This window comes from Talpa europaea (genome assembly GCF_964194135.1).
Source record: "Talpa europaea genome assembly, chromosome: 11".
NCBI lineage: Eukaryota > Metazoa > Chordata > Mammalia > Eulipotyphla > Talpidae > Talpa > Talpa europaea.
The window spans coordinates 68,410,314-68,428,492 of NC_140078.1; the positions used below are offsets into that span (position 1 = coordinate 68,410,314).

An 18,179-nucleotide genomic window follows, 5' to 3' on the forward strand; every position below is an offset into this window, starting at 1 on the left:
ATAAACTTTTTAGTTGTGGACTACCCAAAACACCTACTACTTGAAACATTAGAATGGATAAATAATGGCATATTTGTATATTGGAATACTGTAAAGCAGTGGAAAGAAGCTTACATATAACATAAACAAATTCAGAAGCAATGTTGGGCAAGAAGTGCCCCACATAGAAAAACATTTGTACTGCATTATTGTCTGACTTAGTATTAAAAAGGCACTATTTAACCATAATGTTGTAATTCAGCATAGTGATTACTTTTCAGAAGTCTAACAGGGTAGTGATAAGGAGGAAGAGTTTTACACAAAATGTGGAATTTTCCCTCTGACTCCTTTGCAGGATTCCTCTCACTTTTTGTGATGGCCACATTGCATTTAGTTGACATGTTTCCATGACCTTCCAGTTGTAGGACTGTTCCTCATTCTTTGTTTTTCATGACCTTGACACTTTTGAAGGGCATATTGCATAGATATCACAATTTTTTAGAATATTCCTCAATTTGGGTATGTTTTTTCTCTTGATTAATTTGAGTTTATGCATACTTGGGAAGAATGTCATAGAAATGATGTTGTGGTTTTTTTGATTGATATCAAGATTATATGATATTGATGTTTTAGAAACAGTGGTATTAACATTGATCATAATTTAATTAAGGTGATATCTGCCAGGTTTCTTCATTATATTACCCTTTGCAATTAATAGGAGTCTTAGAAGGAGACCCTTTGAGATTATGTATCATAGTCATTAAAGTCATTTTTAGCATAGTCCCATGATTTTTGCTTGCAATATTTACTTCTGTGGTGTTTGTATAATGGTGATTATCTACTCTTTTTCCTTTTTTTAAAAAAAGATTTATTTATTTATTTATACAAGCACTGGGTACAGTCAGAAGCACGGGAGGGTGAGAGAATTCACCAGAGCCAGAGCAGGGAACAGAACAGGCAGAGTGATGAAATACACTGCTGAGGGGAGCAGCGGGCGCGGCAGGAGAGGTCTGTCACGCCATGTGGGACCCTCGCCTGTGGCCAGGGATCAAGCCAGGGCTGCAGAGGCTGCAGACAGCTTCTCAGCCCAGTGCTCAACCGCTGCGCCACCAGGGGAGGCCCTGATTGTCTACTCTTAAGGGAGATTTATTGCCCTTCTCTCGCTCTCTTTTTTTTTTTTTTTTAATTTTCTAGAGGCATGTTTTATTTATTTATTTGTTTGTTTTGTTTATACATGCACTGGGTACAGTCAGAAGCGCGGGAGGGTGAGAGAATTCACCAGAGCCAGAGCGGGGAGCAGAGCAGGCAGAAGGACCGAAGTACACTGCTGAGGGGAGCAGTGGGCGGCAGGAGAGGTCTGTGCGCCATGTGGGACCCTCCTCCGGTGGCCGGGGAGCAGCCGGGGATCGAACCGGCGCCACAGAGGCTGCGGGCAGCTTCGCAACCCAGCGCTCAACCGCTGCGCCACCGGGGAGGCCCATATCATTCTTGTCTCTATCTGTAATCATGACCTCATGCTGATACCTTCAATTCCAGTTCATTACCACAAGGTTTATTCTAGACTTCCTCTAGTCTTATTTTTACTTATTTCTTCCACAGTAGAAACATGATTCTGAGTCATCCACCATTTATTTATTTATTTATTTATTTATAATCTTGGTGTACACACACAATAAATAGTTCCAGAATTGCTAGCTTATACCTTTGCAGCCATGAAATTTATCATCTAAATTAGAGTACTTTTGAGAGAGAAAATGGGTATTATTAATTTACTCAAGGTTAATAGGTTTAAACATAAGCTATTTCAGAAAAACTGGAATAATATGTAATAATATATAATCTATAACATACATATAACACATAATATAGACACTTAAAATATGTACATGTGGTGCATACTATACTATTTATTATCGTTTTATCTTTTGTCCTTTTACTGACTTCCTAAATTTTCTTTTGAATGATCTAGAAATCACTCTTGAAAATTTTATGTGTTGAATGAAGACTGTTAAAATGGTGAACACTTAGGGATTGATGTACTTAGCAGATAACATTTTCTGTAATCATAATAGACTGCTTTGGTGAAAATACTGAGTTTCTTAAAATTCCATTGTAGTCAAATGGAACAGAGCAGCTTTGCTGTTCCCTCTTTTGTTTGGATTGTTCTTGTGAGTTAGAATGGGAATTTCTCAGGTTTCTCTTGAGGAGATTTTCTTGCATTTTAATGCTCTGAACCATTGTAAGTAAAGAAAAAATAATATTGGCCAAAGAAATACGCAGTCAAGTTACTTGACTAATGGTTTATAAATTCCCTGTTCAGGTGGACACACGTTTGCAAAATGGCTTTGCTCCTGGGATGAAACTGGAGGTGGTTGTGAAAACGGATCCTGAAACCTACTGGGTTGCCACCATCATTACCACCTGTGAGCAATTGCTGCTCCTCCGCTATGATGGCTATGGAGAGGACCGAACAGCGGACTTCTGGTGTGACATCAGGAAGGCTGACCTCTACCCCATTGGGTGGTGTGAGCAGAATAAGAAGACCCTTGAAGCCCCAGAAGGTAATAAAATACTTGCTATCAAGACATGATAAATTATTGTGGGGAAATTTTGGCTTTTCCCAGACTTGGTGGGCTTAGCATTTTGAGTGGATTATTTATAATGAATAGTGCGCATGTCTTCTAAAATTATTTTCTGTGCTTATAAAACCTCACAGGCAGCATCAGTTGTGTATTTTATCCTGTAAGACTGTGAGACTAGAAATCGGATTGTAGAATTGAGACTAAGAGGTGGGGGAGATGGGAGGAGTAAAAGAGGGAGAGAGGATTATGGAGTGCTTTGGTGGTGAGTGTGGTATGGTAACATAAGTCTGCAGAGTTGTGCATCTATATTTCTAAGTTATATACAATGTTGTAAACTAACAGTACCTCAAAAAATGCAATTAAAAAATTTTTAAAATCAAGAAAAACAAAAAAAATGCTATAACAAAAAAGCAGAAAAAAAGAAATTAGGCAAGAACTGGAAATTTAAAAATATTAGAAATGAAAACTAAGTTAAAATGAACACAGGAACAAATCATCCTGTGTAACACCTGGAGAAAAATATAAAATGAAAAAGATAAAAATTTAAAATCAAAAAAAAATAAAATGGACTTGGGAGAAGATACATAGATTCATTAAAATGATTTAATATTCATAAAATAAAAATCTCTGAAGAAGAAAATCAAATAAAATACTATAAATGATAATTCAATAAAATTGATGAAATAAAACAGGACTCGAATTACATATTGAAAGGGTTCACTGTGTACATGGGAAAATGAAGTCACAGTTATATCATGATTTGTTCTAAGGAAATGATTAAACTTTAAAGCAAAAGATAATCCCTTGGTTATTTAGGCAGAGAGACTAAGTTCTTGTAAAGAAAGGAAACAAGATTATAATCAGACAAATTGACAATATGCTTTATGCAAAAGACAGTAAGGTAACATTTCAGAAATTCAATGAAAGAAAATACAAGCCAGATTTTTTTTTAAGATTTATTTATTTATTTATTTATACAAGCACTGGGTACAGTCAGAAGCGCGGGAGGGTGAGATAATTCACCAAAGCCAGAGGGGAGAGCAGAGCAGGCAGACTGACGAAGTACACTGCTGAGAGGAGCAGCAGGCAGCAGGAGAGGTCTGTGCGCCATGTGGGACCCTCCTCCAGTGGCCGGGGAGCAGCCGGGGATCGAACTGGTGCTGCAGAGGCTGCGGGCAGCTTCGCAACCCAGTGCTCAACCGCTGCGCCACCATGGAGGCCCTAAGCCAGATATTTAAGGTTTAGTCAAGATTATATGTCTTCAGGTATAGAGGCCATTTACAAACTTTCATGCAAAATTAAGCATTCAAGGAATATTGTTCCCATGAGCCCTTCCTAAGAGATCTGTTAGAGAATGAGCTTCAGAAAACTAATGAAGAAATTTTGCATAAGAACTGTTAGTAAAACATTAAATATAAGTAGATATAGCTGTAGAACTTAGAACTAAATGATGGTAATAAGGGAGACAATATAGTGTATAATGGCTACTTGCGCTGACAATGTAAATACAGCATGATTACCGAAAATATGGGACATTGGTGGAATATTGTGATAGAAACTCGCTATTGCCCTTTTTTTTTTTTTTTTTTTTTTTTTTTGTGGGACCCTCGCTGGTGGCCAGGGAACGAACCGGCGCTACGGAGGCTGCGGGCAGCCTCACAGCCCAGCGCTTAGCTGCTGCGCCACCAGGGGAGGCCCACTATTGCCTTTCTTTTTTTTTTTTTTTTTAGAGGCATGTATTTTATTCATTTGTTTGTTTGTTTGTTTTGTTTATACATGCACTGGGTACAGTCAGAAGCGCGGGAGGGTGAGAGAATTCACCAGAGCCAGAGTGGGGAGCAGAGCAGGCAGAAGGACCGAAGTACACTGCTGAGGGGAGCAGAGGGCGGCAGGAGAGGTCTGCGCACCATGTGGGACCCTCCTCCGGTGGCCGGGGAGCAGCTGGGGATCGAACTGGCCCCGCAGAGGCCGCGGGCAGCTTTGCAACCCAGCGCTCAACCGCTGTGCCACCGGGGAGGCCCTACTATTGCCTTTCTTTAACCAGCTTTATTGCCAAGTTAATTTAACTAATTGTCTTTTAAGTGTTTACTGTTAAAGGGATATTTTCTGAAATAAAATGCTGGAGAGGAGAAAAAAGAGGTTATAACTAACTTTAGCATTGTTTAATAGAAAAATGAAATAGAAAATAGTCCCAAAATAGAGGACTTAAAAGTTTTGTATAATGATAACTAGTAGAACAAAAACACAAACTTTTATAAATACCAAAGAAATACCTTTTCATTTTAAAATGAAAAGGTGTACATGCAAATAAAGTAGATCACATAGGGTAAGACTGTATACATACACATATATCATTTAGCAATTATTAAATACGTTGTTCAATACATATGCATTATTTAATACATATGTAATTTTTAATAACATTGCTTTTTAATTTAATAATATGACAGAAGTGAGACCATACATATTGATAATATCAGTAAATGTTAATGGGCTTACTCTTCTAGTAAATGTAAAAAATAATCCAGGTTAACTCAATTTGAGAAAAACCTACTTCTTTGGTATGTATAGGATGCCTACCCAAATGGAGAGATTCTGTAAAAATAGAAGGATTAACAGATACATAGACAAAAGGCAAGTAGAAAACAGGCCTCAGTCTAAGATCTGACAAAGGTAGAATTCAGATCAGAAAGCATTACAAGAGACAAAAAAGGGTACTTTATAATAGCAAAACCTCCAGTTAGTAGTAAAAAGTAGGGGCCCTCTGTACATAGTCAAGGAGTATTATCTAGCATGTCTTGTTAGGGAAGCAAAAGAAAAATAGGTTCAGAATTAGGGAGAAGAAAAACATGATGTGTATATGTGTGTGTGAACTTCATTTTTTTAAAGAGTAAAAGAAATCATTTTTAAAAGTTACATGTAAGGAAAGAAGGGGTAGACTGAAGTGGGCAGGGATAGAATGGAAGCTAAGTTTTCTGAATGCGCTTTATTTTATGGATTTGAATTTTGGACCATGTAAATATTTTATATAAATATAAGGCAGAATTAAAAAGCAATTTCTAAAAAGCAAAATATAACAAAAAAACCCTAACTATACGGAACTTGTAAAATAACTACACAGAGAACTATTTCAGTGCTTTTCAAATATAGTAATTTAAATGTATGTCCCTAGGAGGGCCATACCATAAGGATCAAAGAAAGTTATCATATTGTTAGTGGTGGTGTTGATGTTATTTTGAAATAGTTATTTATGTATTGTGGAACAAAGTAAATTAAATGTGTAGGGCCTCCCCGGTGGCGTAGCGGTTGAGTGCTGGGTTGCGAAGCTGCCCACAGCCTCTGCAGCACCGGTTCGATCCCTGGCTGCTCCCCGGCCACCTGAGGAGGGTCCCACATGGCGCACAGACCTCTCCTGCTGCCCGCTGCTCCCCTCAGCAGTGTACTTCGGTCTTCTGCCTGCTCCGCTCCCCGCTCTCGTTCTGGTGAATTCTCTCACCCTCCCGCGCTTCTGACTGTACCCAGTGCTTGTATAAATAAATAAAAATAAATCTTAAAAAAAAAATTAAATGTGTAATTGAGATCTAGGATTTTCAGCATGAGAGAAAAGAAACAGCTTAGATGAAGTTAAGTACCTTCCTGAATTTGGATTGGAATTATCAATATGAACACCTGATGTGATTCATCTTTTTTTTTTTTTAAAAAGGGCATTTAGTATATCTAAACAATTTTTTTTTAAAGATTTTATTTTATTTATACAAGAGCCAGTGTACAGGCCAGATGCACGAGAGGGTGAGAGGATTCACCAGAGACAGAGTAGGGAACAGAACAGGTAGACTGTCTGAAGTACACTGCTGAGGGGAGCAGCAGGCAAGACAGGAGAGGTCTGCTCGCCATGTGGGTTGCTCCAAGGCCGGCAGGGATTGAACCGGCACTGCAAAGGCTGCGGACAGCTTCACAGCACTGCGCTCAGCCACCTGTGGCACCAGGGAGGCCCCTACATCTAAACAATTTGAACACCCTGAAACACACTCAGTAGCAATGAGTCCTTCTGCCCCCCAGTTATGATCGCTAAATACCATTTTCCTGGAGACAAATTAGGGCTCCTTTAGCTTATTTCTATTCCAGGACAGTAAGCGTGTAAGGCGAGCCTGGAACATCTTTTCATAACAAAAGGAGAAAAAGGTATCAGTGACTATTTACTAGGGTCTTAGCAAAAGAGACTCAGGACCAACTTGAAGACACTTCCTCTACTTAACAGATAGGATAGTTTTCTGTTATCAGCAGAACAATAGATACAATGACTTGAGACATATAGTATATGTGATTTTACCTATAACTTCACAGTGAAACAAAACCCTCATTGGTTGCCTCTGGAGAATGCTAGAGAACCCCACTGATAGTTTTTCTTCTTTTGTTTTTTTTCCTTCTTTTTCTCTTTATTTTTATATACTTCTTTCAACTGATAATTTTGAAGACTGGTAAAATACAGGGAAAGAATGAAGAAACTCAAGCATATATATCCTTCCTTCTTTTTGTTAGCTATACTTCACAGAGTAATCAAATAGTTGAAGAAGAGAAAAAAAATTTAAGGAAGTATTTTGGTTAGTAAATGAAGAGGTGATAGAATAGCACAATATTTTTAAAAAGATTTTATTTATATATGTAAGAACTGAGGTGTAGGCCAGAGGTATGGGGAGTGAGACAGAGTGGGGAACTCACCAGAGACAGAGTGGGGAGTAGAACAGGAGGATCTACTGAAATACACTGCTGAGACAGGAGAGGTCTGCTGCACCCTATGGGTCAGCTCCATGGCTGGTGATCAAGATCAAACTCACGCAGCAGAGACTGGCAATAGCTTGATAGCACTGAGACTTAACCCCTCCACCACCAGGGAGGCTCTGGTATACAATTTTTTTTTTTAAACTATCTAGAGGAACATTTTTAAGTTCTCAAAGAAGCCCTAACTGTTGTACTCTTAAATATTAAAATGAAAAATTTATCTCTAAACCATTTTCACTGATTTAGTTTATACTCTTTTTAGTTTAACCTGTGCTCTTTGACTAACATGAATAATCAGTCATTTATTCCCTCATCTAGGCCTCAGAGATAAAGTGTCTGATTGGGATGAGTTTCTGCAGCAGACCCTGATGGGAGCATGTAGTCCTCCTGTTCCACTGCTAGAGGGCGTGAGTATTACTACTTGCAGAATTAATGAGGAAAACCCATTTAATCTTCAGTGATATTTCCTGTTCAAGGAATCTTAAAATTGGTTGCTTCTTTACCTCTCCAAGGCAAATTTGGCATTATTGCAGACATAGGCGTGGGTTTTAGGGAGGTTTAACTTTAATTTCAGAGGTTGCAAACTAATGGCTTATTTAGTGTTTAAAATGTTCTAAATGAGTTGCTAACACAAAAATCTAGTTTTCTGGATTATTTCATGAGTTGGAGAATGTAACGTTTTTGAACTGAACAGGGGTCAGTTCTAAGTAGGATGGTCATTTGTAACTCTTGCACCAGGTGACTTGTACCCTTTTTTCTTTCATTCAGAAGACACTAGACCTATTATGTTCCAACCACCTATCTGCTTTCAGCAGTCCTTTTAAGCTAATGTGATGTTTGAGATTGTTAGTGAATATAGATTTCTTGTTTTGTGAAGTCTATTTGATTATGACATTTCTACATTATATGTTGTCACTTTTTGCCATAACACTAGCAATCTTCTGGCAAATGTGAAATGCAATGTGTTGTAGCTTCCAATTTCTCTACATCTTTGCCAACACTTGTTGCTCTCTTTTTAGGTTTAACTGCCTTAGTGGGTGTGAAGTATTGTCTCACTTTGATTTACATTTCCCTAATGACTATCTTGTTTTGTATCTTTTTATGTGCTTAGTGATTTTTTGTGTATATACTTTTGCTAATTGACATGGTCCATTTTTAAATTGTGTTGTCTTTTTTATTACTGAGCTGTTAAGAGTTCCTTATAAATCTGGTTATAAATCCAGATCCAAATATATAATTTCCCATATTCTATTCTGTGAACAGGGAATCCCTTTTCACTTTCTGGATGATATTATTTGCAGCACAAATTTTTTTTATTTTGATATAATCCAGTTAGTGTATTTTTTCTTTTGTTGCTTGTGCTTTGTCGTATTTAACAAAACCTTCCTTACCCCCAAGTCCCAAAGATTTATTCCTATGTTTTCTTCTAAGTGTTGTATAATTTTAGCTCTTACATTTAATTCTGTGATTCATTCACAGAACATTTTTTTATGTTGATCTTTATATTTTATACCATGGCTCATTACGTTATGCTTGAACTGGCACATACTAAACACTGAGTAAAATTTGAATGAACTCATGAACTCATGAACGTATGACTTGTTAAACATCCTATTATGCATTTTCCTTAATTCCACCATCCTGATCTTTACCTGTGAATGTGTTCTTCCATTTTTTCATATATTCTTTTGCATATGTTTTGAATGAATATGTAAGTATCACAGAACAGTTCTTATTAGGGGAAAATGTAAGTTTGAATATTAGGAAATGAGTAAGTGGTGATGTTGGAATCAAGCATCCTTTTTTGTATCTTTTAATACATGTCTATATAGTGATACTTTGCTTTCCATCAGTGTAATCAAAATACTGTGTTCATAAGAGTACTGTTGTAGAATGAGTAAAAGATCAGAAACAACTGAAATGCCATTGGTAGATAAGTGGATAAATTACTGCCCTTATATAGATCAGCAATAAAACAAAGAGGTTTTAAAAGAAAGAAGATTTATATGTGCTATAGTAGAAAGATAGTGATGATATATTTACAAGTGCACATTGGAAAACAATATACAGTGTGCTCCCATTTGTCAAAAAACACGAGAGAGAGTGAGATAGACAGGGAGACAGACCGGTGAATGTTGATTTGTGTGTAGAAAATCCGATCTGAACAAACGTATGACAGACTGTGTAGCCTGGTTCTTTCTTGGTGGTAACTTAACTTTTCTTTGAATTTTTACTTTTAATTTGCTTTTAAAACAGACTAAATGAGGGCATTTTTAAAATTCTTAGTAGATGAAACTAAATAACAACCCTACAAGTAGAGATCTTTTAAAATAGTTTTATTATAGGTAGATTTTCTTCTTGATAAGCATTTTCTTATCACCTAGAAGCAATACTATGGAGAATTATATGATATTAGGTAACTGGTGTTACTGACTTTGAGTGGATAAAAATTTTATAAAAGCTTATTTGAGATCATTTAGAATTTGACTTTTAAAAAAAATTTAAAATTCTCTTATTTAGTCATTTTACTTTTTTTTACCTATAGCTCCGTAATGGAAGGAATCCTTTAGATCTCATTGCTCCAGGTTCCAGATTAGAATGTCAAGCTTTCCGGGATTCTTTAAGCACTTGGATTGTTACTGTAGTAGAAAACATTGGGGGAAGGCTGAAGCTGCGCTATGAAGGACTGGAACATTCTGACAATTTTGAGCATTGGTTGTATTATTTGGATCCGTTTCTTCATCATGTTGGTTGGGCTGCTCAACAAGGATATGAACTTCAGCCCCCATTAGGTGAAGAATAATGTAACATTTTCTTGTATCATTACATTATTGTTTTATGTTTTTATTTATATATATGATTGAAAAATGTGTTGTTTTGCATGGTTATTTTTTTCAAAGATTTATTTATTTATACAAGTACCAGGGTGTAGGCCAGATGTGTGGAAGGGTGAGAGGATTCATCAGAGACAGAGCGGGGAACAGAACAGGCAGACTGACCCAACTACCCTGCTGAGGGGAGCAGCAGGCGAGGCAGGAGAGGTCTGCCACGCCATGTGGGTTGCTCTGCTGCCGGCGGGGATCGAACCAGCACTGCAGAGGCTGTGGATAGCTTCACAGCGCTGCACTCAACCGCCTATGCCTTGAGCCACCAGGGAGGCCCTGTTTTGCATGTTAACAGAGATATTGCTCCCCCCAAAAAAAAGATTATATGGTTCTGTTGCTTTCATAATTTGTCACACGTACTGATATACCTTGAAGACTTTTGCCCTAACTCATACTAATAACCCCTTACAGAGTTAAAGGAAAATTCTCTAGGTAACATTCAGATACGCTTAGGAATAGGACAGGTCTTGGGGTTCACAATGGTTGTTGATTAAAAGACGTTCCAATAATACTAAAAACTGGAGTTACTGTTTAAATGAATTTTTACTTACTATTTCATGCCCCAATTTGATTGTTATTTTTTTTTTTGTGGATTATAGCAATGCTTATGATCTTACTAGAAGTATTTTCATAAAACTATACTGAAGTGTAGGTGCAAGAACTGAAGTGTTAAGTTCTTTGAAGATGGGCTTGAACCTTTTACATTTCCAGTGGAAAGTTACTTTTTTGTTTATGTGAATGCTTTCAGAACAGTTACAAAATGTGTAAGTTTTCTCATTTAAAGTATCCTGTCTGGTTTTACTAAAGCCATCAGACATCTGAAAAATGAAATTGAGTGGCAAGAGATCTTGGCCAAAGTGAAAGAGGAGGAGGAAGAGCCATTACCATCTTACTTATTTAAGGTAAAAATAAAAATGTGTGATTGGAATATCTCCTCAGAGTAGAGTAAAGCAATTTGGGGGACCTGCAAAACATTAAGTAGTCCCTGAAGTTAGCGAGAGTACTGTGATCATCCTTTTTTACTTGTAAAAATAGTATAGGTTTTCTGAGTGCCCTCTTAAAGCATTTTGAGTTTTTTTCTGTTCTTCACTACACAGCACTAACATGTTTATAAACTTGTTTTTTCCTCCATATGGCTTTTGTTTTGAATAAAGATTGTGGCAGTACTTCCTGTGTTCCCCCCGCCCCCCAACCTGGATAATTTTTTTTCCAGGAAAGAAAATTACAGGATTAGATTATTTAGCAGAAGCTGAACAGTTCCATTATTTTAATTAGGAGGCATCTTCAGCTATATATGAGCATAAAGTTAATGTGAAAATACTACATTCTCCATCTTGGTGTTTGTATTTCAGGATAAACAAGTGATTAGCACTCATTCATTCTCTGTAAATATGAAATTGGAAGCTGTGGACCCCTGGTCTCCTTTTGGGATCTCTCCTGCTACAATTGTTAAGGTAAAATGGGGGCAATTCTTTTGGTAAGAATTCCTGTCAGGGTGACTGGTTTAGGAAATTGGTGGGTTTTTAATCTTCAGGCTCTACTCATCCAACCCATTGCTTCTCCTAAACTCTAAGGCTAGAATTAGTTCTATGCACACTTTGTATTTATGTGTTCCAGTTCCCCGTGACTCATTCCTTCTTCAGTGCTTGGTAGTCCCAGTAGTACCAGTCAGTAAAAGCAGATTGGGGCTTGGGCACCACAGTTGCAGAGGGCATATTCTTTGGGGCAGGCTTAGGTATATATAACTAAAGGAGATTTAACCATTCAGTGGGTCGGCCATGGCATCTGAAAGTATGGAGGCAAGCATTGTCATCAATGCCCACCAGGTCCCAGGGAAGTCAGGGTGTGGAGATACGTGAGGAACGGGTGATTGGTGTCATAAGATCTGTCAGTAGGTTTGCTCCAGCCATGAATTCTAAATTCAGACTTTAATCTTTTGGAAGAATGCTAAAAGAAGACTTTTTTTTTTAAAGATTTATTTTATTTATACAAGAACTGGGGTACAGGCCGGATGTGCGGGAGGGTGAAAGGATTCACCAGAAACAGAGTGGGGAACAGAACAGGCAGGCTGACTGAAATACACTGCTGAGGGGAGCAGCAGGCGAGGCTGGAGAGGTCTGCTCATGTGGGTTGCTCTGAGGCCGGCGGGGTTCGAACCGGCACTGTAGAGGCTGCCGACAGCTTCACAGCGCTGCGCTCAACCACCTGTGCCACCAGGGAGGCCCTAAAAGAAGACTTTTTTTTATAAGAGTAGCTACAAGAGCTGGACAAGTTGTCAAGTTCCTGTTTACTCATTTACTAAAACTGAGGAATGAGGGCAAGAATTTGAGTTGAGGACTAGTGCAGAAGCCTCTCTACTGAAAAATAGAGACAAAATCAAGTGTGACTTGAGGAATACAAGATGCTGACTCATCTTGTCTGTTGAGATTTAAATTATCCTTGCCCTGCAAGAATATAATTCTTATACCAAGGAGGAACGCTGAACTGCAGTGGGTCCAAAAGGCGTCGTCTGGAGTCTGAAGGAGCCATAGGAGGTGCATAAAACCTTCTCTTAGGCATTAGAAACTAGGCTAAGATCAGGAACTCGAACAAATTTAGCCTAAACTAAATTTTGTTTGGAATCCAAATATTTGGATCTGAATCCATGTTCTGTTTCTTTGTGACTATGCAACATGGAGCAAATTATTTAACCTCTATTTTATTTTGTTTTGTTTTGTTATGTTATTTTTTATTTATTTATACAAGCACTGGGTACAGTCAGAAGCGTGGGAGGGTGAGAGAATTCACCAGAGCCAGAGCAGGGAACAGAACAGGCAGATGGATGAAGTACACTGCTGAGGGGAGCAGCGGGCGGCAGGAGAGATCTGCGCGCCATGTGTGACCCTCGCCCACCGCCCGGGGATCAAACAGGCGCTGCGGAGGCTGCAGGCAGCTTCGCAAGCCAGCGCTCAACCGCTGTGCCACCGGGGAGGCCCTAACCTCTTTTTAAACTCAGTTTCCATATCTGCACTGGGGCTGATAGTGGTACCTAACTCTTTAGATTGTTAGGAATGTTAAAACTGAATTAATGCATGAAAAGCATTTAATTGAAACATTGCATGACACAAGATATATTTTTTTGAGTGCATAGTAGTATTATCATTATGCACTGTAGCTATGAAGTTTGTAACATGTTTGGTTATGCCGAGGAAATGACATGTGTGTTTATATATACATATACATAAAACCATTTGTCTGTTTTATCTGTTAATGGTGTCTACAGGTTTTTGATGAGAAGTACTTTCTGGTGGAAATGGATGACTTACGACCAGAGAATCATGCCCGGCGATCTTTTGTGTGTCATGTCGACAGTCCTGGTATTTTTCCCGTGCAGTGGAGTCTCAAGAATGGTTTACACATCAGCCCGCCTCCTGGTGTGCATTTGTTCTGTTCTGAATTGTTCATTGGGAACTTTTCCTTTAAAATGAGGTTTATCAGATGGCACTGCCTGGGTCTTTTGTCCTCTCTATCCTCATACCCTCACTTGTCCTTAACATTTTAAGGACCCACGGCAAGTGTAAATGAAGGTGTAGATTGCACATATTTGCATATTTGAAAGTTATAAATTCAACTGAAAAACTACTAAATAAAGATCTGTCCTCCTTCCTTGACAAATGTATCTTCAAAACAACCTGGGGTTCCATATGGATCCCTTAATTCAGTCTATCTTGTATCTGTTGGCAGGTCACAGATGGGGTGGGGGACAGGATGCACAATTTTGGGAGCTGGTTTAGGAGAAGAGACTTTAGAGTCATAGCTAGGAGGTAGATTACTGATGACTTTTAGGTTTCTAGGCCCCATTTTGGAAGGGGAGACTTCAGACTAAAGAGGTTTATGGTCAAGAGTAGGACCTGGAGAGCCTATAGGTAGGAAAGTAGCAGTTCATTTTCCTGGTGTTTGCAACTTTGCAAAATGTAATCTTTGACCTTTAAATTAAGTCTCTTAAAATAGGACTTAGTTGAGCTTGATTGAAACTTTACTGTTTTTTAACTTTGAGTGTCCAGAAATGTTGATGTTTTCCATCTGATCAGATTATTTGGTTGTCAAATATCAGATTATTTGGTTGTCAGTCTATACTATAGACTTTTGATACAGCACAACTTCACTTTCTGACTGGTAACTGCTAAAACACTAGCCTAGAAGTGCACTTTTGTATTAACAAAAGATGAAAACTCAGAACCTTTGCCTTTGCCTTTCATCCAGGCTTTATTCATTCAATAAACATTTATGGAACATTTGCTATGAGACAGGTATTGGGCTTGTCACTGGAGAGTCAAAAAACTGTATGCAGTGCTTCAATGAGCAAAAGGGAACCTCTTATGTTCTCCTTCATCAGTGAACACAAGAGTAGGGATGTCTGCCTGGTGATAATGTTGGTAGGGGATACCTCTAGAGGAGGAAGTTCTTGCTTTGCAGGAAGGATCTAGACATCCCAAACACTTTATTCTGCCTGCTCTCTTTATGAAAAAGGAATAAACAACTATTACAAGTCTTAGATCTTTCGGCATTGTTATTGGGCAACTGTATTTGTAAATAGAAGTAAAGTAGTAGGTCATGTAATTGGAAATGGAATACAATTTACTATGAGGAATTGAGCATCAGCAGAATGAAAATGTAGTGCATGTCTCAGTTAGGCAGAGGTGATGATTGAGGGACCAGTTGGGTGAAGGACAGCAGGGTTTTGAGTAGCCTCAAACCCTTGTGAGATTCTACGCTCTGTGGGACAGAGAGCAGCTCAGAGACAACAGGGCCTGTTCTAGCTGCTTACACACAGGTGGTACTGTCAGGTTATTAGATTGGAGGGGGTGCTTCCAAGAACCTCAGTATATTTAAGCAGGGTGCTAGACCCAACTTCTTTTTTTTGGAGAGGAATTCATGATTCAGATTATAAGTGCATATGGAACATGAATCTGAAAGCAGTTCTGATATTCTATCAGTAGTAGCCAAGACATGTTTAAGGAAAGATATTTATGAAAGAAAATTCTTTACTGAGTAAATAGTGTTCTGGATTATTTCTGTCTCTTTATGTTTAGAGTCAAAGTCATAATAGAGTTATTAATAAGATAGTATTTATTGGTACAAACCAAATCCTGTTATTATAACTGTATTAAATTCTTTTGGTAAATAGCCAGCAACTAAATCATATAAAATATTGTTCAAAATAGATTACCTAGTTTGAAACTTGAAAGTTTTAAAGTGTATCCAAAGAATTTTGTTAATAGTTTGACCACATTGCTTTATTTTATAAAATTAATGCCTTGGATTTATACGTGTTTTTCCCCCTCTAAAATGATCAAGTCCTCAACTGAAAAAAATTAGGACTTGTGAGTGGACACCTGGCAGAATGGTAAAACCAGCAGACATGTGTGGTGTGACTCATTGTTCTTTTGTCCCTAACTAGGCTACCCCAGCCAGGACTTTGATTGGGCTGACTACCTCAAACAGTGTGGTGCTGAAGCTGCTCCTCAGAGGTGCTTCCCTCCGGTGAGAACTCCTATTCTCTCATGGGCACTGTTTTGAGGCTGCCAAGACTGCTATGCTTTCCATGCTTTTTATGATTATTACTCTGAAGTCAGTCTTTTCACTTAAGCTAAATAAGCATCTTGTTGATTGTACTAAAATGGTCCATGGGGGCCTCCCCGGTGGCGCAGCGGTTGAGCGCTGGGTTGCGAAGCTGCCCGTGGCCTCTGCGGCGCCGGTTCGATCCCCGGCTGCTTCCCGGCCACCGGAGGAGGGTCCCGCATGGCGCGCAGACCTCTCCTGCCGCCCGCTGCTCCCCTCAGCAGTGTACTTCGGTCCTTCTGCCTGTTCTGCTCCCCGCTCTGGCTCTGGTGAATTCTCTCACCCTCCCATGCTTCTGACTGTACCCAGTGCATGTATAAACAAAAAACAAACAAACAAATAAAGAAAGAAAGAAAACATGCCTCTATAAAAAAAAATAAATAAAATGGTCCATGGACCTCCCTCATGGTGCAAGGGGTTTAAGTCTCAGCACTATGAAGCTATCTGCAGCCACTGCAGCACAAGATCGATCCCCAGCCAGGCAGCTGACCCATATGGCACAGCAGACCCCTCCTGTCTCGCCACTGCTCCCTTCAGCAGTGTATTTCAGTAGATCTACCTGTTCTGCTCCCCACTTTATCTTAGGTGAATCCTCTCATGTAATTGGAAATGGAAGTTTGCTATGAGGAATTGAGCGTCAGCAGAGTGAAATGTAGAGCCTGTCTCAGGCAGGGACGGTGATTGAGGGACCACTTGGGTGAAGGACAGCGTGGTTTTGAGTAACCCCCCTCCCCCTCCCCACTGCCTACACCCCAGTTCTTGTATGCATAAATAAATAAAATAAATCTTTAAAAAAAAATAAGGGCCTCCCCGGTAGCGCAGCGGTTGAGCGCCATGCTACAAAGCTGTCCACAGCCTCTGCAACACCGGTTCGATTCCCTGCCAGCCAGGGAGAACCCCACATGGCACAGCAGAAATCTCCTGTCTAGCCTGCTGCTCCCCTCAGCAGTGTCTTCAGTCCGTCTGCCTGTTTTGCTCTCCGCTCTGGTGAATTCTCTCACCCTCCCGTGCTTCTGACCTGTACCCCAGTCTTATATTAATAAATAAATAAAATCTTAAAAAATAAATAAATGAGTGAATAAAATGGTCCAAGGAAATTTTCACTTACTACAGAAGTAAATTTGTTAAGGTAGTTAGTTTTTAAAAGTTTCTATTTTCTTATTAACTAAAATCATGTGAATTAAAAAATTTGAGTTCATTATTTTTTGATTGTTCAAAATATGAAATATTAAGTGAAGAAAAATTAAGTTTACTTAATTTTTAAAATTACTTAATTTTAAAGATACTAAAAAGCCAAACAGCAGTAAAAAGCTTAAAAAACAATAGTTCCCTACTTATCCATTTCCAAGGTCTCCCTTCCAAGAATTATTTACTTCTTGTTCTTTTCACAATTATTCTGACAAGTATACTTCTTCATTTTCAAAATAATATGCTGCTGTCTTTTGAGTCATTAATTTTAGACATGTCTTTTGGTTCCTTATTAATGGCAAATGAACATGAGTTACCTATTTCATATTATGTTTCTCCTCTATCTTGCCCCTTTTTCCCTTTAGAGTTAATATTACAATTTTTGGTTAAATATGAATTGAGTGTTTACATTATCATATACATTCAGATATTATTTATAGCTGAGCACTGTAGTGTATTAAGTTTCCCTTTTTAATTTATCCTCAAGTTAATAATTGCCGTGTTTTTCATAGATTAATTTCTTTGTTTTATTGCTATCTCTTGCCATACCTTTCAGCAACCTCTCATAACTATTTCTACAAAGGAAATCTGTCTTTGTAACATTTTCCTTTGAGATGACAGCCGTTCTAGCAGGGCTCCTTGCCCTCTCTTCCCCTCGGTGGTCGCTCACTGGGCTTGCCATGTAGCTTCAATCCTGGAAATCACCTTTCAGTGTCATTAAGGAATTGCCTCTTCCTGTTGTTAGGAGTTGGGATTCCTGTTTTATATTTCTTAAGACCTCTTCTTTCTACTTACTTCTTTTAATAGAACCTGTTTCAGTTTTTTGGAATGGGCTGCTAAGGAAGTAAATTTTTATAGCTATTGCATGTCTGAGAATGTCTTCATTCTACTAACTTGACTAATAGTTTGGCTCAATGTGGAATTTTAAGCAGAAGTTATGTTGTTTTACAACTTTTAAAGTATTTCTCAATTTTTTTCTACCTTTCTGTGTTGCTTTCAGAAATTGAAAAATATTCTTGTACTTGATCTTACATAGGTGACTTTCCTTTTTCTCCCTTCCTGGCAGGTTATGGATGGACTATCTTTGTCACCACATTTCACAGTGATGTATTAGTGTAGTTTCTCTCCATCGGTGTGGCAGGCTGCTCAGTGAGCATGTTCTCTC

General features: G+C 38.5%; 1 protein-coding gene across 1 annotated transcript in view; it reads left to right on the forward strand.

The window, feature by feature from the left end:
• Positions 1 to 18,179, forward strand: part of SFMBT1 (Scm like with four mbt domains 1) — a gene marked incomplete at its 3' end in the record, with an annotated part of 47,641 nt that overhangs the window by 8,359 nt on the left and 21,103 nt on the right. The window contains exons 3-9 of the mRNA XM_084248154.1: positions 2,300 to 2,540; positions 7,659 to 7,747; positions 9,886 to 10,132; positions 11,033 to 11,127; positions 11,578 to 11,679; positions 13,488 to 13,638; positions 15,666 to 15,748. Coding sequence (XP_084104280.1) covers positions 2,300 to 2,540; positions 7,659 to 7,747; positions 9,886 to 10,132; positions 11,033 to 11,127; positions 11,578 to 11,679; positions 13,488 to 13,638; positions 15,666 to 15,748 — 1,008 coding nt within the window. The remainder of the gene's footprint in view (positions 1 to 2,299; positions 2,541 to 7,658; positions 7,748 to 9,885; positions 10,133 to 11,032; positions 11,128 to 11,577; positions 11,680 to 13,487; positions 13,639 to 15,665; positions 15,749 to 18,179) is intronic.